Consider the following 25,084-nt stretch of genomic DNA (forward strand, 5'->3'; position numbering starts at 1 on the left):
AAACAGATGTAAAAAGCTTGACATTAGGTAATGATGGAATGATTGGAATATAAATCTACTTGGGTGTATAGGAAAGACCGAAATGATCTTGTACTTCAGATCTTGCCTTAGTCACTATTCTCTTGACTATAATTTTCTTTTTTTCAGTTTGGTCATAGCCAAAATTTCACTATATTGAAAATGCCATGAGTACGGGTCTTTACAGGCAATGCAAGAAGTAGCTCTGTAGTTTATTAAAGTTTTTATAAGATAGCACTTGTGAAAAAATGATAAAATAATCTAGGTCTTGTGCAACTGTCCATTGTGTGTGTTCTCATTTGACTTTGGCTCTTCAAAAATAAACACAGTTCAGAATCAAACCAGTTAGGACACATCTACTTCCTAACCTATTGCTAGTGGAACTAACCAATAACCTTTTCAATATAGTTTAACAGAAGTGTGGATCTTCCTTTTCCAGAAACTTAGAAATTTTTTCTGTATGGTAAATTGATTGCTGAAATAGTTAGGAAGACTGAATAAATATTTTGAGCTGAATTAAAAAGAAAACCAAAACAGGAAAGCCCAAATCTATTAGCCCAAACATATGGCTGACTATTTCTGTGTCATACTTGAGAACTTTTCTAAAGAGGTATGGTCAACCTTAAATACAAAAAGAAGGAAATATGCGTATGGAGTAAAATTTGTACATTCACAAGGAGGATCCCTACACAACAACGACAAAGTTGCTGTTGGAATTAGGACATCTTTATATTACTTCCCACAAGAAAAAGCACTCTTCATAGAGGTAAATAAGCTGCTACATCTAAACCAAATTATTCTGCAAAAGACAGAACTGGCATAACGTACCTTATGTGCCTCATAGCTTTATGAAGGTGGACAGAGAGGTCAATAGAAAGATCAACTTGGTAATCTTTTCAAGCATAGCATTTAATTGCCTTTCTTTGAGAGGTAATGCTTCTGTAACCGTCTTTTTACTGGATACTGATAGGCTCTGACATGAACCAGATAGGCTTTTTTTCACTTTATTCCTTCTCTTTAGCTTTCCCAAATACCCTTCAGAAGACTTCAACTCTCTCTTCCAGCAACTTTTGCCTACACAACAATTTTGCTTATAAATCCTCATCCTCTCCTGTTCTGGGTTTTGCTTCCTTCCTATATTCTTATCTCTTTTCCATTCTTTCTTGTTCTCTTTTCCCTACAGTATAGGTAAATTTAAGTAAACATTGTTTCAATACCAGAATGAAGACAGCATTTCTGCATATAGCTATATAGACAAGACTTTTAAAAAAGACAAAATATCATGGACTGAATACTATGGTACATGAGAGGGATGAACTTTTCAAAACACTCTGCTTAGTGAAAATGTCTTCTAGTAACACTGATTTTTTAAACTTTTAATTCCATTATTTTTGTGATTAACATTTTATCTCTGTCCTTCTCCCCTTTCTTTATTTTGCTTAATACATAATCATTAAAGAAAAATTAATGGCTCAAAGAACACCATCAGTATGTGGATATCAATGAATGGCTAGTGTGCTATGAAGCAATATTGTTTTGTGCCATCAGTCACATTAGCATTAAATAAAACATAAAATGTCAATATACAAGGATTTCTTTAAAACTCCAGTTAATAATTATGACAGGCTATTTTATAGAATGGTAATGCATTTTCTTTTTTTTTAATAAAGCTTCTGAAGCTGTGCACAGGACATTGAAGTCATAATCAAGACATTACGCTTGTAGTTATAGTAAGCAAATCTGCATGCTGTTCAGACTGTAACTTTAAAAAGAGCCTCAAAGAAAGATAAAATATGCAGAATTTTCAAAAGCATTTACATCAATGCATTATCATAGTATGTGTTTCAATCTCTTTGAAACATACTTAAAATGTTTTAGCTCATATTTTAGAAATGTCCAATACATAAGCATCTAAAATATGGTCTTCCCCATTCCTTTTTATGTATTTTTATGAGAAAAGTCTGAAAACCTATATACTGTGTACAAATCCTGCTCTCGCAGGAGCCAGTGACTAAACATTCATGGGTTTCAGGAGCGAGATCAGATACAAAGAAATACAAGTTTTGTGCCCTCTCAGTGCAATACCTACCATCCATGTTATTGTCAGCTCTCGATTGCTTCCACCCCCTCCTCCGACATCAGAAGGAGCCACATTAGGAGCTAGAAAAACAGAAGAGACAAGAAAAATGACTACAAAGTATGTAGTCAGTAAAAATATCACTATTTACTTTTCACCAGCACTGCCAATGAGCACACATAGCACACAGAATTAAAATGATAGTCTGTAATAGCTGTGAGAGTCTGTGGTCTGGCCAAGGCTAATGTATACCTACTGCTGCAGGATAGATGCCAGTTCTAACCATAGCTAGCAACCATTCTTCTTTTTAACTATGTTCTCTACAAATATTTAATTGAATATTCAGAAACAGAACACTCCTCATAGGTCTTAAGAGAAGCACTGCGTATTGTTCTTGTGTTTCCTCAGACATTGGTACGGCAAGTGCTCAAGCACCCAGGACTTGCACATATATTTACCTTAACAGAGTGTAATCAGTTCCATGTACTTCAACGGATTTACTCGCAATGTGATAGGTTAAACCCAGGGATATATCTTTGAAGCACTGGCATCCTAATCCCATTCTAGATTAGTGGTACGTGACCCTTTGATTGGCAAGTTCAGAATGGGTAGATGCTCACAAGTGAAGCTGGTATAGCACTTAGTAATTTACTAATTGCATTTTACACTGATATTCTGTGTAATGAAATATAATCTGTTGATCCATCATTAGCGCACAGCCAAGTGGTAAAGCGGGATACTCTGAAGGACTCCATTACAAATCATTCCTATATTCTCATTTCTGTGAGACTCTGCACTGTGTGATGATTCTACTGCCATCCTTTATGGTGTTTGTGTATTTACTTGCTGTCACTCAATACCGAGGACACATAAAGTACTGCTGAAAACTTAGAAAATGGTGACCTACCTATTGTGCTTTAAATATGGCCCAGATGGTCGTGCATTAGCTATATGCCCTATCTACATGAACATGTTCTTTGTGTTAAAAATTCTTAAATGATCAGGTATTTTCTCCACTAATCAATGAACGTTACAAGATAGTAAGGGGACAGTTTCTAAGTGCTCTCGCACTATTTAAGTAAAATGCTTTCTGAGGCCTTCTCTGAGGGTCAGCTGAGGAGAAACACAAAGCAGAGAAGAATTTTTAGAAAGAATAAAAATATATAACAATAAATTTGAAATTGAAATCAGCATTCGGTGCATGGTTTGTGTTATTTATTTCTAGTCTTCCAGAAAACAAATTAGTGGAGAACGAGGCTAAACATACATACCATGACAGAGGAATCTTAACGTATTACTTGCCCTTGTTGTTACTGAAATACACAGTAGTCACACTATCTATTATAAGCATGTAACTTCAGTGCTAATTTAGAAGCAGAGGTTTGCTAGAATGCTTAAGCAGTCAAAGATACGCAGGATGCCAGAAAAGAGAAAAAAAGACTGTCTAATCATCCATTTCAAGAGACCCTCCCTCATTCTCCAAACCATTAAACCCAGGTTCCTCTTTCCACTAAGACCAGGTTACTAATTCAGACAGGTACATATACAACAATTACTCTAATGCATCCAGAAGTTAAAATACATAAAATCAGACTTTGACTCACTGAATTTCAAGACTTCACTGTGAAATGTGTTATTGATGAAGCAAGCAGATTTCATTAAAAAGAAAAATCACAGCACACACTCTTAGCATGCTAATAAAAGTTACTGAAATTACAGTTATCTACAAGGAGACTTCAAAACTGAAAAAGACACCCATAACATTTGAGATTAACAGACATTATCTGTCACTTATACAGTACAACAAAGATGCAGCACTGGTTGCTGCTGTTTAACACAGAACAAATGTTAAAAATAACTACACTGTGTGGATATGAGTTGTTAGTGCAGTAAAATATTTACCTTCTTCAGATTTACATGAAAATGCACACACAGTACTCTTTCTGTAGTACCCTGGAAGTTGACAGTGCAACCCAAATCCTGTTGTTGGTACTCATAAAAAATTCCAGCTCCTGGCAGAAAATGCACTTGGGCACAGAAGTCCATCTGCAAACTGTTACTGATTTACACCCTATTTTGGCATGGCAGGAAGTGCTGACTGATGCCTAGGAAGACTACATTAACATTTTGCTTTGTTTCACCAAGTATGTGTCACAGTCTGTCATAGATGACAATGGTGCTGTGCATGGGGAATCAAACAATGGACTAAACAGATTACCTCTTGCAAATGCATTGCATCCTGCTACCAAACTGGAGAATATACAATTTTTTTGGGAGGCTACAACAAATACCAGGAACGTAGCTCACTGCAAACTGCAGGACACTACCACTGTTCCACCTGTGAGCATTATTCCCCCCCCTTTCTGTCTCTATTCTGACATTTCAAAAATGTCTGTTGTGAACCAGGTGCTCCAAGAAGTATGTGTAGACTTCTCATTTAGATTCCTGGGCCTTCAAATACAGCTGTTGAGTCATAAAACATATGATGAAAATAGTAGATTTTATAGGCAGTAATTTCCTTTTACTTTAGTAATAAAGTTATGTGGCTTTTCCTTTCCTGTCCAGATTAATTTAACCAATCTGTATTTCCTTTCTCTCTAAGTAACAAAATGTTGAATGGACCCAATATGGTTCTTTTTAATAAATGTTTTGAGATTAGCAATGCAAATACATTTTACTTTGAAAATACTAGCTAACCAATACAATGACCTAGCAGGTATAATTGCAAAAAATAATTTTTACCCTTTGGGTTTGCATTTTTAATTTCAAATCTCAAGCTATGGGACAACAATTGTAAATATATCTAGATTGCACATGGGTGCTAATATGTGTTAAGGAGAATATACTGGTATACCAGTTTTGTTGGATAGTCTTTTTGCAATGATACGTTACCTTCTAAAGCACTGCTGTTATCTCCTTTGTACAGTCAAACCAGAATGTATTATCTTGAATAATAACAGCTAATTCCTCATTTTGGAGAATTCATTTTAAAAAGGACATGCCTGAGCCTACAGGATATCCTTAAATATGCTCTGAGATTTTAACACTGAGTAATTAGACTAATAAGAGCGTATGTTGTGTCGGATAATGTCACATCTTTGACGTGGAATAAGAAGACACAAGACCAAACCTTCAGTCACAGAAATATGGCATTTTCCAGTATAACACACATCCTGTCATGTATTCTTTAGTTAGAACAGAAACCAAAGAGCAAATGGACATTTTCCTTGTTAAACACATGCATGTTTTTTCCTAAGTCCTGTACCCTGGTACCAAGCATGTGCATGCCTTCATAAACACGTGACCTGACTGACAGATACAGTGGTGGATCTCTGAAAGATACAGTCTGATTCTGTTTCAGCAATGGAGGCAAATTTGCCATTTGTATCACTATGTTTCTTTCCTGTCTGCTTTGATGCTATCACATCTGGACAGTCTGCTTACTAAAATCTATAGTAGTGGGTGGCTGAAAATATATTCCCTAGACTTGCATCTTATAAAGTGGTTTTTATTTCAATTAAAAAAATATTTAGAAAATATATTAATAAAAATGTGAAAATTAAGAAGCACATTAAAAACTTGACATTTTCTGTTTACGTACGAGCGCCTTCAGTTCTAATTCTCTGTGATGGCATACTAGGTTCTCCTGTCCCCAAAGTGTTTGTTGCTATTATCCGGAACTCATACTCCATCCATGGAATTAAATCAATCACTGTAGCAGATTCCATATTTCCTTCAATATCTGATGGTTCTAAAAAAAATAAGAAATTGCTTTAGAAAACAGCACTTTTACAATACAGTCAGCCAACACTGTGGTTGATTTCAGCAAAACTACCACTATTCTGCAACCACACATAGCCAACTGAAGGAAACTTGGTGTTGCACATTAGGAATACCATATTTTACAAGGAGTACTCACGGCACTGACTGGGAATTTGGAAATTATGTATGACACTATCTTGGATAAATCCTTATAGACTTGTAAGTTTTAACTGGGTGTGAACTAGCAAAAGAAGTACCAATTTAGTTATGAGATATCCTTACTAATTACATATTGTAGTTGTAGAATTTCATTTAACCTACAAATACAATGAGAAAACTGGAATGCAAAAGCTGTAAAATAAAAATGCATGAAATAGACAAGGGCTAGACATGTGAAAATGTAAGGTTCAATCAATTGCTAAAGAGTGGTTTATAAAATGTGGTCATATTCTGATGCAACTTATTAGTGAGCATGTTACAACTTGCTATCTAGTTCTGATCAACAACAAGGGTAAGTGGTCTTGTAATTCCTGTGAAAAGACTTATTACTGTCATAAGGATGAGCTTCTTTACCATAAATAAAATGCATAACTCATGACTCTCTGTCTACAGTTCACAGACAATAGGGGTTGTTTCTATAGCTGTCTGCAGTTATAGAAAGACATTTTGATTTATTGTGTGGGCCAAGAGTTATTTGTCAAATTAGATTCTTGGGTTCAGAGGCAAATGAAAAATGAGATATTCTGAGCTGGAAAGGCAGATGATTTGAAATTAAAATATGAATGCAATGGCTGCAAAAACCCCATGCATGGCAGCATAAGCAATGGAAGGTGACACAACTTTCCTCTACTTAATGATCATTAAATTGTTCATTCCAAAGTGAAGCCCTGAAGGAGAAAGAAAAACACTTTCCATTTTCTTTCCACTTGCTCACCACCGTCCCTCATCTTTACTCAAAGTATTTTTCTGTCCAGTCAGTAGAGCCATTGCAAACCTCCTACGGCATCCAAGCCATGATATAAAGTTGGCATTCCTTTTCTGGGCTACTTTCAATCTTTTCATTTAATCTTACCGTGCTATAAATTCCCAGAATAATGATGAGTACTAAAAACAATGGGAATCTGATCCTCTTAACTGGAAAGAGCAACATAAATGTAAACAACTTATTACATAACCCATTCATACATATTTCCATACTGTGAAGTAGAATACACTTCTTTCATAAAACACACTCAGTCTTACGCAACTTAAGATGAATGATTTGGTTTGGGAATAATGGTAGTTGCAATAATAACAATAATATTTCTGAAGTGCACTGCCAAAGTATATTTTCTTGTTCCACACATTGAAAATTAGCAGTGTTAAATGACAACCTTAACACAGATGAGAGATCAGTTTGGACTGTTCATCATGCTTCTTTCATATGAAAGTAATCATTGAACCAAACTGGGAGGAGCCCCGAAATTAAGTAAAAGCTTGCAGTGGTGCCAGTGATGGTGATTTTACCTATTTTTTTCAGGAAATCATCTATTAATCAAAATTTCTCAGTGTCGTTTGCATGAAAAAAGCAATGATCTTGAAAACATCGCAACTTCATTTCAACTTCTCAGCGATTAATAATTTATATCGTTCCTGCTTGCTTCTTGAAAAAGGAACTCAGTAATCTAGATTCCTCCCTGCCACACTCACGATGCGAATTCCATTCAGCATGCTACGGGCTGAGACTCAAAGTCTGACTGCATGTCTGAATGACTATCATCTCATTAATTCTGTGAAGCAGAACTTCTGAGATGCAGAGAAGTGCAACCCATTGTGCCTAAACCACTGCAAACAGGGAATCATCCTGAGGAGTGAGAGAGGTGGGTTCAAGTGTCTGCAGGAAAGATCTGAATCCAGCACTTGTATCTCCTACACACATTTCTTGTTCCAGTAACACACTGCACAAAAGGAAGTAACAGAGTTGCCACCACCTGTTTATAAATTATTCCTTTATCATCCTATAACCTCATTTCTTCCCAATTCATTTTTTTTTAATTAAAAAGAAAAAAAAGGAATAGGAAATTAATGATAATTTAACCTGAAAGGCTGGTCTAAAAGGATCCACCCTCTTGCGTATATTGCTAATGAAGCAAATCATCAGTTATTTGAACAGCTCTGATTTCTACATTAATTATTTTTTTAAAGTTCAAGGAAATCTATTCTACACAAACTATTGAACAAGCTGTAAGAGACAGGAAGGGACAGGGGAATCACCAAGTTTATTTGCCACACTAATAAGTCATACACTACTGCTGTCTGTTGGAAGTAACTATATACAATACAGCTACATATACTACATATTCTAGAAGATATTATGATTTAAGGCAGTAGGCCTAGTATTTTTAACTTTTAACTCTAAAAAAGTAACAGATTTTCAGTTCAATATGTCAAAGTCTATTCCTTAGGCATCTATCTCCATAGTTTCAAGGGACAACTTAAATGAAAGACAACAACTGAAACTATTAGTATTATTAGTACTTAGAAATGCGGTGATGCCCTGATTCCACAGAAAAGCACTTAAGTTATAATTTATCATAGTGGCATAATGAATTATATTGGTGGGACAATTCTGTATAGCTTATGGCAAGGCTACCCTTCATAAAGCATTCAAAGATACTAGTAGTTTAAAAATATTTTCATAATTTATGCATTAATGTTAAAACTTGCAAAGAAATATACATTGGCATGCCTTGTGTTCAGGTAGATGCCTCCTGAACTGCAATTATGTGGCACAATGATGACATCCAGTGGTTAGAAGGATAATCTTAGCTACGTTTTCTCTAGAGGTGCCAGTTTTAACACAATTGGAACTTAGTCTGCTCCAAGGAAAAAGCAAGCAATTTTAACCAGCTTTCTGCATAACAAATACAGAAATGAAGACCCCTGTCTGTCATTCTAATTAACCTGTAAATACATTTTTAAGATTCTAGTATTTGATGTGGAATGTTTCGAACAGCAAGAAAAGAGGCAAAAAACAGGTAAAAACTCTGGTCTGTTCTTTTCCATATTTCTTGACATTCAGTTCAGGTCCTCCAAGTGCTGGGAACAAACCTGCTGACAACAGACTGACAGGACAGTACCTGCTCCCAAACCCTGTAGTAGACATTAATAACATCCCAAGTTTTATTTTATTGTGACTATTTTCTGACTAGCCAAGCTTTCTTAAAATCAAACACTTTAAAATGTACTGACTTTATTACTTCTGGCATTACTCCTACCTGTTTTGGCATCTTTCCACTCTTCAGATAGAAAGGTTTTTGACTGGATAGTGTATTTAGAAATAGGGCTATGATTGTCTGTTCCACGACTCCAGGTAAGTGCTACAGAAGTGTCTCTGATTTCTTCTATTCTTATACCTCCGGGAGGGCCTGGAGGACCTGAGAAAAAAACCCCAAAAACAGTAGTTCAATTCACAAATTAAATATTATGAAAATGACAGGTCACTAACTTTCCTCCTTGTGTTTATGAGATACAAGGCTTTCAAGTCTCACTTTCTACTTAAGAAAAGACTGAAAGTGTATATATACTTTTCAGTACTCTACAGAGGGATTCAGAGGATAAATTGGTCTTGCATCTATCAACTACCAAATGAAACTTCCATGATACCTGCCTAAAGAGCAAATATTGAGATTTTCTTAAGTGAAAAAATTATACTTTGAAACTGTTGCTGCTCTTTTTTCAAACAACAATAAACTCAGAGTCAGCAAAAATATACAAAATCTTCCTTCCTAAATTCCACCTAATGCTGACCTTATTGGTAGTCGACCTTTAATCTACACTCCTGCTTGTGCCATATTGGCCTTGACTGCAATTTATGTGGAAAATTTTGTAATTTCTCTATTGAAGAAAAATCATATCTTGAAAGACATTTCTATTGACCTCTTTCTTGGCCTCCTTCATATTATCCCAATGTGGTAAACCCATCATCACATTCAAACTTCCGACAGACTAATAAAATTTGAGTAAAAACAGACCTAGATAAGGTTTCTCTACAGTTCAACAAAAGCCTTCCCACAACAAGAATTTCAAAAATCCATGCCAAAATGTGGAATCAACTACACCCACTGAACTAAAAGCAGTCTTGCAAACTACATGGGTGAAATCAAACTACTCTGTCCACCAGAATAACCCCACAAAAACCACCACCAAGGAACAGAAGCACTAAGCTGTCAAAGGGAAAATATTTCTCACAAAATAGCCATTCCACATCTGCCCTTTCACTCTTGATCATCAAGAAAGACCTATACAATAATTTCTAAATAGTATTTTCTTTTCCTTCAAAAGACAGATACTTGCAAGATAAATTTCAAAATTCAAAGCTCTAGCGAATATTGAAAGTAACAAACTAAATACAGAAGTCGGTTTGATGGCACATTACTATGCTTCCAACACCCAGCTAAATCATTACAGGTAGAAGCTGCTTGTCCTAAACTAGTTCACAGTCTCAACTCCATGCTTTTCAATTAAATACTATTTCTGCTCAAACCAACTACTTAAAATAGCTATGTTAAAATAACTGCAATTGCTCTCAATCCTTATTTGGCTCTAAGTTGGTTAGTTGTACTTCAAATCTGAAGAGATAGGCCTCGTTCCCAAAACCTGCCTGTTTAGGTTTTTATCACTAAACATAATAAATGGTGTTACATTTCTTCACCAAACTTCATCTGGTTTATTTCTGAATAATAATAACAGACAAAAACTGCTGAAGTGAACGTTTGCATTTTTCTAATTTTTAATTTAAATTTTTCAAATTTATTTTTTTCTTCTATTTACTACTATTCCCACACCTCTGCTTTGTGTGGATAACATTTTTATTGTTTCTGTGCTGTGCCTTGTCCTCAAAAGAAAGGCTAAAATGTAGAGATCAGCTAGTGATTTTTTCAGACTAGAAAGCTAACAGAGTGATGCAGGTACATACATATGTGAGTAGAAGAATCTTCATCTGTAAATGACACCACAATTCAGTAACCTGTGCTAAAAACCCTAAAACTTACAGTAATACTGTAACCCAAAGCTTAGTACCTACTTATAAACTTGGCCTATAGATATTTTCAGATCATTCTTTTCATATTGACTGTTCTGGTTTTGTTATTATGCTTCTGGTTTATGATACACAGTTATGTGGTATATATTAACTGTTGTGTAGAAACAGAGACAATGCATTAGAACTATTGAGAAGTATTTTCTGATTCCACATTCAGAGATAGTAATATGCCAACATGATTCAGGTAATTATCCAACAATGTGACTGAACAAGTCCCAGAACATATTAAAAACCCTAACAATAACAGGGTATACTTCTCTGCAGTATTTACAGAGAAACCACATAAACCCAAAACAAAAACAACTCAACAAGAAAGAATGCATTGAGATTTCTGCATCAGATCTAACCACACAGTGTGCCAAATGTATCTTCAGCTTGAGCTCTTTATTTTCTCCATAAATCTCAGCAAAAGGAATAAAATGAAATTAACTGAATCAAACAAATATACCACCATACGTTGTTGTTCCTCAGTTTCAATGAATTTATCTTTCTAACAAGTAAGCGTGCCCCTTCCTGACTCCAAAAGTATTCAAATGTAGACTGGCCCCTTAAAGAATATATATGTGATTGTTTAAAAAGAAATAAGCAGTATCACTCTACACAATCTCTCTGGGCTATGGGCCTATGACTGACAATCAAATTCCTGATTGTTTCTTCTCCTAAGAGCCAAAAACTGTTCCCATTTAGTATCCTTGGGAAAAATGTACATCAGATGACTACTGCATGGCTCATAACCAACTTCTATTAAAATTTAAATTGTGGCAAATGCAGTAATTAGTTGTCCTCGAACCTCCCTTTCAAGATAAGGAATAAATATCTCCCTGAACACGGAAACAGTCTCAGTCTTCTCGGAGGATGTATGAAGTAGAAGTTGTTGCTAAGAGCTGATTTTTAAGATGAGGATTGTTAGTCAATTCTCCACCTTGGTAATGTGCATACTTGCTAGCCCAGCTCTAAGGACTCACACAGGTAAGGCCTGAGAGACCCGTTCTTCTGCAAGACTGTTCACTTCAGAAGCCCTGAAGCTGGAAGTTATGAAAAGGTTCATGAGTTCCAAGATCCTTCTTTCCTTAGGAGACATCTCTTACAGCTTCTCATCTCAGTATCAAAGTTTCTGAAAATGGCACGTGTCAGGAAACACAAGGGCCAGCTGCTCCCTCAGGAAAGCTGAGCCAGGACCCATGAGTAACCCCAGGGCTGGCAGTTCCTTCAACAATGGGGCACAGTCCTGCAGGGTCTGAATATAGTGATCAGAGCTGGGTGCTGATATGGCAGTCCTAGGTACTGCAAGCAATGAATCAGGTGCGGCCAGGTGACAAACTACTGCATATATCCTAGCAGTCCATCCATGTAGGATGTAGGAGGTGTGCTACCTACGTCATAGGTCTGAAGCCCACCCAGGAGGCAGGGCCAGAGGCAGAACTGGAAGCGGGCATGTCTGTAACATAGCTCCAGTTGGGGCTGAAGGTCCAGGGCTGAGCTTAATGGGGCTCCTGGGCCTATGGGCAGTTGCATGGGTGGGTGTCTTGGGTGAGGTGAAGCTGGTCAGGGTCATTAAGGCCTGTTGCACTCAGGAGGCTGACAGTCTTCAGTGTGCTAATGACGTACGGAATTAGACTCTCTAACTCGAAAGTTATAAAGTAAGTATGTTTATTGCGCGCAGATGCACAGGGGATCGCTCCTCCACAAGCGTGCATGCCCAAAGTGACGAACCATCTCACATTTATACAATAAAACAAATGAATATTCAATTAACACCTATACATATTCGTCACCTAAACCCGCTTACTCTCGCTTCGTATGTTAATTAGCTTATCAGTCCTTTGCCTGGAATGTGGTGGTCTTGCAGGTTTGTAGGTGATTCATGTCCTTGTGACCATCTGATCTTCTCCAGCAAGAAGAATTAGCACTCCCTTCCTCTAGATAACATTGAAATGTCTCTCATCCTTTTCTCATCCTTTTTATAAATAGCCCCTTTGTTAGAGGAAGAAGGGTAGGTGTCTCCTCAAAGCTGTGACCAGACACCACACCCATGACCAGTCACCATACCCACATTCCTTGAGCAGACATATACAATCACAATCGATGTCCATTGTCCCTATTTCACACTATTTCTCCATATCACTAATATCACTAGCAATTCTGAACACAACTGCACTTTTAATACTCTAAGATCACATAGGACAATCCATATGAACTGTTACATTGTTTTGTGGACAGGCAAAATATCTTCATGTGCCTGCATGAACAGTGACTATCCTTTACTGTTTCATTGATGAGACACTCTGGAACCTAGCTCTGTGTTTTCATACTTTGCTGTTGCCGTTTCCTACTAATTCAGTGAAACTATGTCACCTTTGTCATATCTCATCAGATATTTAACCTTGTCCCTGTAAGATGCTGAGTCTTCCACTGACAAAAATGGCAGCGAGAATTACTCAGCACTAAGCAGAACTGTGTTCAGTGTATTAAAACCCAAATGTCGAGCATAGAATTAATGCTAATATCTTCTACAATATAACCTCAGAGCAATGATTTTAATTATAATTACTGGGTTGGAAGGAGAATCAGAAGCTTGATAAGGCACATCATCTTCCTTTTGATTTTTAAAAGGAATTGCTGACATAATATTAAGGCACACGAGCAGACCCTTTTTCTTTTAATAAGTATTCTGCACTTTCACCACTTACGATATTTGCTTTGACATTTCATCTAAAACTGATGGTATTTCACTGGCAGTTAACACCCAGTGAAAATTAAATAGAGAAATATTCAAGTCTACAGCATTCTCAGATGACAGAAATTCAGAATCAAGGCACAAGCTATACTTCAGCTGCTATACAGCTCCATAGTATAACTGGAATGTGGGGCAAAACATGACAGCAATGTGGCTCCAAGTACAAGTTATGTCTGCTTTGAATTGTCAGCATTACAGAGCATTAGCACTTCAGAACATGTTATACCTGGAGGCACAAAACAGAGTAAAACGCCCAAAGGACATGAATTAACTCACATTACTGAAACCAGGAATTGCAACATATCCTGTAGGGTAACTACAGTCTGAGAAAGCACAGTGATTTGAGACTTAAGGGACATGAATCAGTTAACAACGGACTGGAAATCTTAACCCCACATGTCCTGGTTTCTGTCATTTGAAAACTAAGAATCTTTTTGGTGTAGGCCTAGTATTATACACAATAATTTAATCCGTAAAGCTTTGTGAGAAAACAGAAGTGGCTTCTTAAAAATTATATACAATGGATACATTGAAACAATACTTTAAATCTATTTTTAATAATGGGCACCAAATTAAATTGCCTAAAAATTACTTTAACAAGGCACATATCCATAATAAAACTATCTTTATTGCTTTTCAGGAAAACACACGTTCTGTTAGACTTCTAAATGTCTGCAATAGAATCAGTACCCTGAGTAGACTTCAAGGGCTTTGCATATTCATGCACTACAAATTTTAATTTCTGTCATTTCTTGATGAGAAATAACATACTCCAAACAATCAGAAACACTCCGTCTATGTGAAAACCAGCCACATTTCTGTTTTACCTGGAGAACCTTACCTCTTACCACAAGGTCAGCTGAAGCCGAGGAGTTGTCCACAATTGTCTGAGCGGTGCACATGTACCTCCCTGCATGCCGCAGCTGAACATTTTTAATGAGCAGCTCACCATTGGATTTAATCTGTCACAAAAATAGTACTCAGTAAAGCTGGTAAACACCCTTGTGCAGCTATGTGATACCGGTCTACACATCCCTCCCAACTGATACACGGTGGTTGCTATTTCCAAAAAGCAAGTGCTTACTTCAAGAACAGATCACCCTCGAAGATACATGTGATTTATATGACAGCTGTTGAAAGTGTCCTGTGCTTTCTGAGGAGCTGCTGCTCCTTACCAGACATGAAAAAAACAGATATCTTAGCAAATGTTCTTTTACAAGCAAACATCTCAATTTTATTTTTGAAGCCCATATCTGAACATTAAATTCCGTCAAATTTTTTTTCATAAACAGCAGTCAGATGATTTTTCTGCATGTTTTTTCTGATTTTTACTTGCTTTTTTATGCATGTTTCTATGATAACATGTCATGGAGTGCTACTAACAGAGCAAACTATCATTTGGCTCTTACTATGGCAGAAAGGCTACAATCACAGTCTAAACAAAGAAGTACCAAAGAGATAGTACAATGCAGCAACTGCAATGAAACAATCATGTTCAACAGGTGCCCCAGCACCTCGGAGGCAAGACCACACCTGTTCTGCGCTGCGGTGTTGGCAATGGACAGGATGATGACAGTAACCACAACCCCCATGGTGGGAGGCTGGGCTGCCAGGGCTCTGGGCCGGCTCTGAGACAGCGTGGCCCAGGGTGGCCCCTTGCTTTGGTGACCCGGGGTGGGGTGAACAGCCACAGCACCGCAGCGAGGCCTCAGCCATGGCCGACTCCTTGCTGCAGGAGCTGCTGTTGAGCTGAAAAGTCACCTTTCGGGCCCCACCAGTGCTGCAGCTCCTGCCCCCGCACAGCCCAGCCTGGGCAAGGGCCACGCTGGCACCGGCCTGATGAAGCAGCGAGCTCACCTCCCAGCCTGACTGCAGCCCGGCCTCCTCATGACTGACCTGCCCAGCCACCCCTGGGCCACCAGGCCTGCCCTGCTGGCCTCCCTCGGGCTCTGAGGGACATGGGGCTCTGGCCCCGCTGGCCTCTGCACTGCCGGCCACGCCATCGCCCCAGCCAGCTCCGGCTGCTCCCTGGCCAACGGCGGGCAGGACCGCCAGGGAAGCAATGTGTCACTCAGCGAGGCTCACGTGCCGATCGCCATCGTCATGACAGACCCTAATCCTTCCTCAACACTCCTCACCAATGCTGGGCTATGTGGAAAATATATAGCTATGTTTTCAGCTGGCTATAAGGCTCACCGTGTGCCACTACCTGTGGTTGTACAGATAGGCAAACTGAATAAAGTATTTTTGTCCTATGACACTTCTGTGAACCCACTGGCTAACTAGATGTGCACCTGTAAAAAAGTAGAATAGAGACCACTGCATACACCACAGCTATTCTTAACGAAAAACACATTTTATGTTAAGACATTTCTATAAATGTTTAAAAATAACACACTTGAAATATTTTGCTTATCTATCTGCATTTTATTCCAGAAAAAGATTACTAGCTTAAATCACGTGTTAGTCTTAAAGGTATTTCAGAAAAAATCCCAAACATTCTTTCCACAATATATCCGATTGCTTTCGTGTAAGTCAAAATGTTACAAAAGATTAACAGATGGATTTATACCACCCTATACTGAAAGGGGCAACCTTCAGAATTTCTAAATCACTGGAGATTGTTCAAAAATACATTTTTTTAAGAAAACAAACACTCAGATACCTCACTGCAACCCTGAAACCTTCACAGGCAGGAACAAAAGGAATTCAGATGCAAAACGGTACGTAAAAAAGAAATTGCTAAATATTGAGGTGTAAGAACTAGTGCTATGATCATGGAAGGTTCTAGGAAACAACAAATACCTTCAATACGATCTCAGGTATTAGTGTCTCTGCATTTAGACATTCTGAAGAAATGAAATAAAGCTATGTCATTCAGATTATGATTCCAAATTGAAGAGGAAGGAGAAAAAAGCTAGGTTAAATCTTTTCCAAATGTTCTGAAACTAGAACGCTAGTTTAGAGTCTATATTTAGAGGAGATTAAAATAGCCAGATAAAACTGTTCTTTTCCTTTCCAAACTCCATAGAGGATTTTGGATACGAGCTTCAAATTCTGCGGGCATAAAATTTGAACCCAAACTGAAATCTGTTAACACCAGGTTTTTTGGTCCAACACAAGAACTCACATCTTTAAGAAATTACTGAGGTAAACTGGTGATTGGATAAAAGGAGAATCAAGCACACATGAAAGAAACTGCTTAATTCTGGCTAGCAACACTTGATTGTCTCATAGGGTCAGAGAGAAATGCCAGTTACACTGTACCTTTTTCATTTCTGAGTGACACAAATGCTGTTAGCAATGATTAAGCAGATTAGTTACATCAGCAAACAATCCAATAATCTCAATATATTTCTGATAATTTCTCTTCTAGCTAATATTAAACCATGTCCATATACATATATATATATTTGCCACACTTTTCACTCAAGACTAATATGACAGGGCTTTTAATTTGCCAAAGTGCATACAGAATATGGAGATGAGGTGAGTCCGGGACAGTGGCATTTCTGTGCAAGCGCCGCCCCTGCCCCCCCAGTTTATTTATGAGAACTCCCAGGAGGACTGCCTTCAAGAACAGCATCTTTTGAAAATCTCTAGGGATTACTGCATAAGTGAACAGTGTCTGGCTGCCTGCCTAACCACATGTAAGCCTTATTTGTCTACAGTGGGCTAAACAACGCTGTCAATGGCTCTCATGAAGGAAAATCACTGGGAGTGTCAGTACTTCTGCGGGAGCAGAGAGAGCAGCCACCTGCTCTTCTGCCCTCCAAAAAATTACAACAAAGAAGCTGTCAAAGTTCAAACCCCTTGAGTCTTCAGTTCCTGTTCTTTTTCCATTTTGTTCTTATTGGTTTTGGTTTTAAGAAAAGAGGCAAACAGTCCTCTGTTTGAGTGCTGTGTATAAACCTTTAGTTTATTAACAATAAATGTCATCCTAGAAAGAACCACACTGCCTGTGAATCTCTGCTCATTGCTTGCACTTTGATCTGCAAATAAACATAAGCAAAGGCTGAGCAAAGGAATAAGGTTTAGAAAAACTGCATAAACTTAAAATTCTCGTAATTGTACTATTTCTTCAATAACAAATTATTCCAAATTCTTACTAGTCTTAGTACACATTAACTCCTGTGTTAGCACTTTGATTTAAAATCTTCATTGTATTTCTTAATTATGTGCCCATATACTTGCTCTAATATTCATTTCCCTTAGGGGATCTTGGTCTTAAAATCTAAATGATGAAAAATGGATGGGAAAATGTAACATAATTTAAAAATCAACAACCCATTGATACGATATTGTATCTTGTTAGTTCAGAAGCTCTCCTGGAGCAAGGTTTTATGCAGTTGGTGATGAAGATTTCCATACCTCAAAAGCCTAAGTTCCTGGTGGTAAAAGAAGAGCTTACAAAGCAAATAAAGAGTAAGGGCATCAGCAAATTCTGTCCACAAATTAGATATGAATGCACTGTATTTTTTCATTCAAAAACCTCAGCTTGGCTAAGTTTAAAAATGCCTGCCTTCACTCAGAGAAAACTGAATCACAGACTGGAAATAGTGATAGCAGTACTCAGGGATGTTCCAAGGGTATCTGTGGTTCACCACTCAGTTATTTACTGAGTTTCAAGCAAAGACTTTCACTATATGAGCCCTATATTTATGCTTTAATAGCGATGTCAAAAATAGCATTGTATGACCTGTTCCTGAGATTCACTTTTCTCTTTTGACTATCACCTTCGCCAGTGCACTAAATTAGTGAAAGCCATCAGAACATGCCCCTGTGAGATCAAATACCATTTACAGGAATCTGGTCTTACGACTGAAAGCAGTGTCCACTTCTGTTGGGACCTCGGAGACAATAAAGGAACTTAAATTATTATGAAGCTAACAAGCCATTTTAAATAATAAAACTAAAGTGGCAGACATAGAAGAACTGGGTAAGCGGAGACAGTCTTCTTTTTTTTAATTCAGATTCAAAAATTAAGACCTCTGAGCTTCAGAGGTGTTTAATACACAGTAAGGGTAAGATAAGAGAATTGATAAGTAATGTGGAAGAGATGGGTTTCTTGGTGGTGAGATCAGCTTTCCCAAAGCTAGCAATAATTTGAAACATCTTTTTCTATTACCTGTGTCTAAAATTATTAACCTAAATGAGTTCACATGAATTGTTTTGTTCCTGCCAGTACAGGATCTGCTATGTGGTAGATACAAGCAGAACAGCTGTTGAAGAATGTTAATGTAAATGTGATCATAGTTGTTTTCCTGACATTAATATCAGAGACGACATGGGGACAACACGCCCAGTGCAGCCCTGTTGTCTCAATCTTATTCACAGGAGACCTTATCTCACTGTTTTATAAGCCATAGCTGGCATGAAAGTTACGAGTGAATAAAAAACACCAGAAGGATAATAATGACAGTCATTCCAACTAAAGAATCTCTTCCTTCAGTGAACTATATTTATATGTAAAGGAAGTACAGCGCTAATTCTACCCCTGAAATGTGGACTGGGAAATATTTCCAACAAATATATTATTCTTCTCCATTTGGCATACTGCTGAGAATGCCTGAGGACACTGTGCTTTGTACCAGCATCCCTGTGGTAATATGCCCTGTTATTTCATTTCCAACAGCAGAAAAAGCCTAGGTACTTGTTTACTTATGGCTCACAACTTTACGGCTGATGATGGAAATCCACAATATACTGCAAACTCCATTTCTCTGAGTAGTGCTCACACCTGGCTTTCTCGACTTCTGCTACCTAACTAGGGTTTGCACATGGATTTTGGTAGTTTGTGAAGTCTCATAAGCACATAAAGTTACAGTCAACTGATTTTGCAGTCTATTTTTTTAATTCTACCACAGAAGTTGGCATATCTTGACCTTCTAAACAGAATAGCACTGTGGATTAATAATAGGTTCCCTCAAAGGCTTCTGTCAGACCTAACTGCTTGTTGGCTTCACAGTCAGCACTGTCTTCTGCTTTCCTTCCCCTCCTTGCTCTTAACCACTGACTCCATCCATCTCATTCCATGCTTACTACGTTACTATTAGGCCCTTGCCTCTAAATTTTACTCCAAACCTAGCCAAAACATGTGACTTCCAACTCACTCATGCCTAAAGCATCTCCCTAAAGCATCAAGGCACTGAAAGTAATGTACTGAGACAGTGCCTTCAGACAGTCTTGGGGATCTTTCTCAAAAAAAACAAACCAGTACTTAGTGGATTTGGTTTGCCATGCGTTTCATGAACAATCATCTGATCCCTCAATATATTAAAAAAAACTGTACTGACTGAGCTCACTGCAACTCTGTCTCCCAGGTTTTGTTCCAATCCACACACAGCCTCTTCTTTCTTGTCAGTGTATAACTGAACCTTCCTACCTTGACTAACCCGATCTCCTTCTATGACAGGAAAGGCTGTGCATGTTGTCTACGTAGACTTTAGTAAAGCCTTTGACACCCTTTCTCAGAGCACTTTCCTGGAGAAACTAGCTGCTCATGACTTGGATGGGTGCAGTCTTCCCTGGGTAAAAACTGATTGGATCACTGGGCCCAAAGAATGGTGGTGAATGGAGTAAAATCCAGTTGGTGGCTGGTCATAAGTGATGTTCTCCAGGGCTCAATACTGGGGCTGGTTCTGTTTAATCTTTTTATCAATTATCCGGATGAGGGGGATTGAGTGCCCCCTCAGTAAGTTTGCAGATGACACTAAGTTGGGTGGGAGTATTGATCTGCTTGAGGGAAGGAAGACTCTACTGAGGGATGTGGACAGGCTGGACTGATGGGCTGAGGCCAGTTCTATGAGGTACAAGTCTAAGTGCCAGGTCCTGCATTCAGGTCACTAACATCCCATGCAACGCTACAAGCCTGGGAAAGAGTAGCTGGAAAGCTGCCTGGTGGAAAGCAACCTGGGGGTGCTGGCCGACAGCCAGCTGAATATGAGCCAGCAGGGTGCCATGGTGGCCAAGGTGGCCAACAGCATCCTGGCTTGTATCCAAAACAGTGTGGCCAGCAGGACAGTGGAAGTGATCGACCCCCTGTACTTGGCACTGGTGAGGCCGCACCTTGAATACTGGGTTCAGTTTTGGGCCCCTCACTACAAGAAGGACATTGAGGTGCTGGAGCGTGTCCAGAGATGGGCAATGAGGCTGCTGAAGGGTCTGGAGCACAAGTCTTAGAAGCAGCTGAGGGAACTGGGGCTGTTTAGCCTGGAGAAAAGGAGGAGGCTCAGGGGAGACCTTACCACTCTCTACAACTGTCTGAAAGGATTTTTTTTCCCAAATGACACGTGATAGGACCAAAGGAAATGGCCTCAAGTTGCATCAAGGGAGGTTTAGCTCGGATATTAGGAAAAAAATCTTCACTGAAAGGGTTGTCAAAACACTGCAACAGGCTGCCCAGAGAAGTGGTGGAGTCACCATCCCTTGAGGTATTTAAAAGACATGTAGATATGGTGCTTAGGGACATGGTTTAGTGGTGGACTTGGCAGTGCTGGGTTAACGGTTAGACTTGATGATCTTAAAGGTCTTTTCAAACCTAAACAATTCTATGATTCTGTGATTTTATTATTCTATTGAAACATTTTTCTTCAATTTTTCAGTTGTCCTGCTGAACTTTCTATTCATTTCCTGTCATATAACTGGAGCTATACTCCATACTCGGCAAGGAGGATTACCAGGGAAAGCAGTGAAGAAAAATTAAAATGAAAACCTTTGTATCTCTTCTGCTGAAGAAAACTGTGGAATGCGTAGGGAGAGATTTATACAAGGAAACTAAGTGTCTGCTCAGTAATCAGCTGAAGCAGGGGCATGCAGTAGAACATCTTTGTCTACAGTGTCTAGCCAAGGAACTGCAAATTATAATGATTTACAAAAGCCAAGCGGGTATTAAGCTCCTCTAATTGGATTTTTATAGTTCAACTTATTCTCTGTGGTTTACAAAATCATTAGTTTTGAAGAACCTTCCTTTTAGGGAAACACTGTCTCCAATCTGGAATTCATCTCACCTATTTTAGACATCTGTAGTGTGGATTTTGGGATCTGAACTAACCAGTTTAACAGTTAAAGGGAAGAAACAGGCCCTTCCATGTGTTTTTTACTTTAATGCAAAGGAACTGTCTGGCCACACATCTCCAGAATATTATGTATGTGGTCCTAGAAGACTGCTAAGCTTTCTGTACTTTAGAGAGGGATAAAGTAAGAGGAATAATATTTGCATAAGGAAAAAAGAGCTTTTGAGAACACAGTGAAGTTTACACTGCTGCAGGTTAACTGTATGATGGTTGCAGGGACACCTGAGCTAGTTATGTGCAGACAACTTGGATTCAGAAGCGACTTCAAAGCTGAATAGAGCCTGCAAGTTCTGCACTGAATATGTTTGATTGCTTTTTGTGCCACATTCCTGAACCTATGAAAACTGGAGAGCACACTGCAAAAGCTTGATTTCAGTCACTGTGGATTCAGCAGGTCTTAAAGTCCTGCTCTGTAGCAGTCATGACACTGAGGTGTGTCAGCACCATTTGAAGTACTCCTCATTCTGTGAGAGCTTTTCAGTTGGGTATGATGCTATGCAGTGCCCAACATCAGTAAAGACAACTTTCTTGGACTGTGAACTCCCAGGGAAAGATTGCCTAGCAATTCCATTAAAAAAAAATATCCATCATTAAAGCTGCGGTAAGGTAAATAATCCCTAAATGTTAAAATGAAACTATTTTCCAATTCTCAGTTTTAAAACTCCTATTTTGATGGAAATTAGAAAGAACAAAGCATAAAGTCCTATGATACACTTTCTAAAATGACCTCATTCTTGCTGGTACCAAGCTTTTTGGTCCAGTAGCTTAACTCCTTATTTCAAACACCAGAGGTTCTGCTTGTGGTGAAAGGTGCTGAAATCCCATTAGAAAAATAACTGCATCAGCATATTGATTCTTCTCCTTTCATAATAGGAACAGAATGATTGCTTTCTACCTTTCATTATTTTTTAAAATTATTTAAAATCTTTTTAAAAAGCAAGATGTAAATTTCATAACAAAACTCAAGTACCAAACAATAGAAATCAACTTTTGCAAAAAATTTTAAGAGAATTCTAAAATTCTCAGAGTTTAAAAAAATATAGTTTACTGTAAAAAAAAGTAACAGCTGCAACTTTCATAAATAGTCTTGGTCAGTCCAGTTTTTCACCTATAATTTTGGAATTCTGTTTGTTGCTGGCTTTTCTCTTGTTTTTGCAGAGGAGAGGGGAGCTCAACATCTTGAGTGGGACTCCATAGATGCTTTTTTTTGATAAATTATGATCACAAAACAGCATTAAGCCATGAAGTTATCTGATATAAAAACAAGGATAGTATCTTCTGCAGGATGAAAAAAACATTAGATGCCAAGAACCGAACTTACAAACCACTTCATCAAGGTACTTTAAATGATCCCTATATAACATGATAGGGTGATACAGGCCTGCATTTTGGTAGCTGTGAAAGGGTCTCAGGTACCCAAATACAGTTCCTTATGTTTTTTTGATAAGGTCACTGCTAATATGAGAAAAAGTGAGCATGCAACAAGTGAATTGTCTCTACGATAAAACTTATCATCCAGCCTTGCTGCATTTTTCCATCACCACTTCCTCTTTTAATTCTTATAAAAGAAAGTTGTTTGCAAGCAGGACAGATTCCTGAACAGTATGGGAATTAAACTTAACTTACTGAAGAAAAATGGTGACAAAAATGTCAGGGTTTCAGGTTCACTGCTATTGTTTAATAAAACTAATAAACTATGCAGAAAATAAAAAATAACAAAAAAAACCCTAATAAAACTAATAAAACAATGTAGAAAACACAGGAATATTGATGGCATGGAAAGTATTTTAAATGTATGCGTGTCTATATGACTACGACTATTACAGCCTATATCAGGTCTCTTCCTAAGTGTATGTACAAGTTTCTGACTCTGACTTGAATCAGTTAAATTATGGAGTTCCTCTTCCTGACTATCCATACAATTGTACTAGTGTGGCTCCAAAAGTATAAACCACCATAATTACACACCTTACTGTATTAAAAAGAATTTTTCATAATAAACTTAAAAGAATATAAATAAATGTGGATAATGTATACTTTTAGAAAATACACATGAAAAGTAAGCTTTTCAGTCTTTAAATATACATGACAAAAAGCAGATCCATAAATAACAAATGACTGGACATTTGAGTTTTCCAGATTACTTAAGTGCTATATCTCTATGGGACTTGAAAGGATGTGTTAATATTCAGTTCCTCAATCAAATAATCAGAGGAAAAACATAAAGCTGAACCAATTTATATATATTTTTCATTTTAAGTATCACTGTCCCAGGAAATAAAAACAGCACTGACATATGTTCTTTTGATAGATGAGTTTTAGTATTAATGTAATGCAAATTAGTTTTGCCTTCAGCAATGATGGAGATACCAAAGCTTCCATTTAAAGAAAGACGACTTATGCAGGTATTTACATGAATTTCATTAGCATTCCATTATGTGTATGTGACAACTATATTAGTATTATTTTGAGAACTGAAATACTGTGGCTGTATCAAGTTTTAGCATGTTGATCTGCGCTGTCATATAAATTAATAGTGATATTATCAGGAAGACAGATGAGGATCCTTCATCAACAGGAAATTATAGCTCAGAGAGCATGCATCAGTAATTTTAATATTAATGATGGAATATTTTTTTCTTTTATGTTTGTGAAGGGTTTGGGTGGCATCATGGGACTCCACTGCTTCAAGCCCAGCAATTAGGGCTCTGCTGTCAAATGCACAACAGCTCAGGCCTTTGCATCCGAGAAAGCCTAAGCAAACCTGCCACCCAGTGACTTGAACTCAGAACTGCCACAGCGATGGAAGCTATAGGCAGGAGAAAATCCCTTTGCTTGCGCAAGAAAGAGGAAAAACCTTCAGTGCAAGAATATGATAACGAATGAAACAGAAATACAGAAAGTGCACATTTCTCTTAATTACACCCTGCATAAATCTTTGTGTTGGATTCATTGAATTTGTTAAAAATTCTGCATTTGTTGTTACTTAAGTGCTGAATAACCAAGTAACAACAAACCACAGTTCCAGACTTCAGATGCAATCCTACTGTCCCCTCTGTCCTGGGTGAGGAAGACTGAACTGCCCGTGGAAGAGGAACAGAGATTATCTGACTTGCTTTGCATTTGAAAGCCCAGAAATAAGGCTTAGCAATGCAAACCAAGAAGCCGCCCCTGCTAAAATAATTTCTACCAGTATTGATCAGTTGCAAAGGGAACATAACAAACCAAGAAATACCCTTCAGGAAGATAGAGTTACACACTGACAAATAAATTAATTGATCTTTGGATCTAATCTACTTAATGTTAACTGTGTAAGTGAATTAAAAGTTAGT

At 37.9% G+C, this 25,084-nt stretch overlaps 1 protein-coding gene across 1 annotated transcript in view; it reads right to left on the bottom strand.

Annotated features, from left to right (window-relative positions):
• CNTN1 (contactin 1) overlaps nucleotides 1–25,084 on the bottom strand; it is a 244,612-nt gene that overhangs the window by 37,667 nt on the left and 181,861 nt on the right. Inside the window, exons 16-19 of the mRNA XM_055809008.1 lie at nucleotides 14,519–14,639; nucleotides 9,115–9,273; nucleotides 5,697–5,846; nucleotides 2,108–2,178 (exon numbers count right to left, since the gene is read on the bottom strand). Of these exons, the coding sequence (XP_055664983.1) occupies nucleotides 2,108–2,178; nucleotides 5,697–5,846; nucleotides 9,115–9,273; nucleotides 14,519–14,639 (501 nt within the window). The remainder of the gene's footprint in view (nucleotides 1–2,107; nucleotides 2,179–5,696; nucleotides 5,847–9,114; nucleotides 9,274–14,518; nucleotides 14,640–25,084) is intronic.

The sequence above is a fragment of the Falco peregrinus genome, chromosome 6 (assembly GCF_023634155.1).
Source record: "Falco peregrinus isolate bFalPer1 chromosome 6, bFalPer1.pri, whole genome shotgun sequence".
NCBI classification, from domain to species: Eukaryota; Metazoa; Chordata; class Aves; order Falconiformes; family Falconidae; genus Falco; species Falco peregrinus.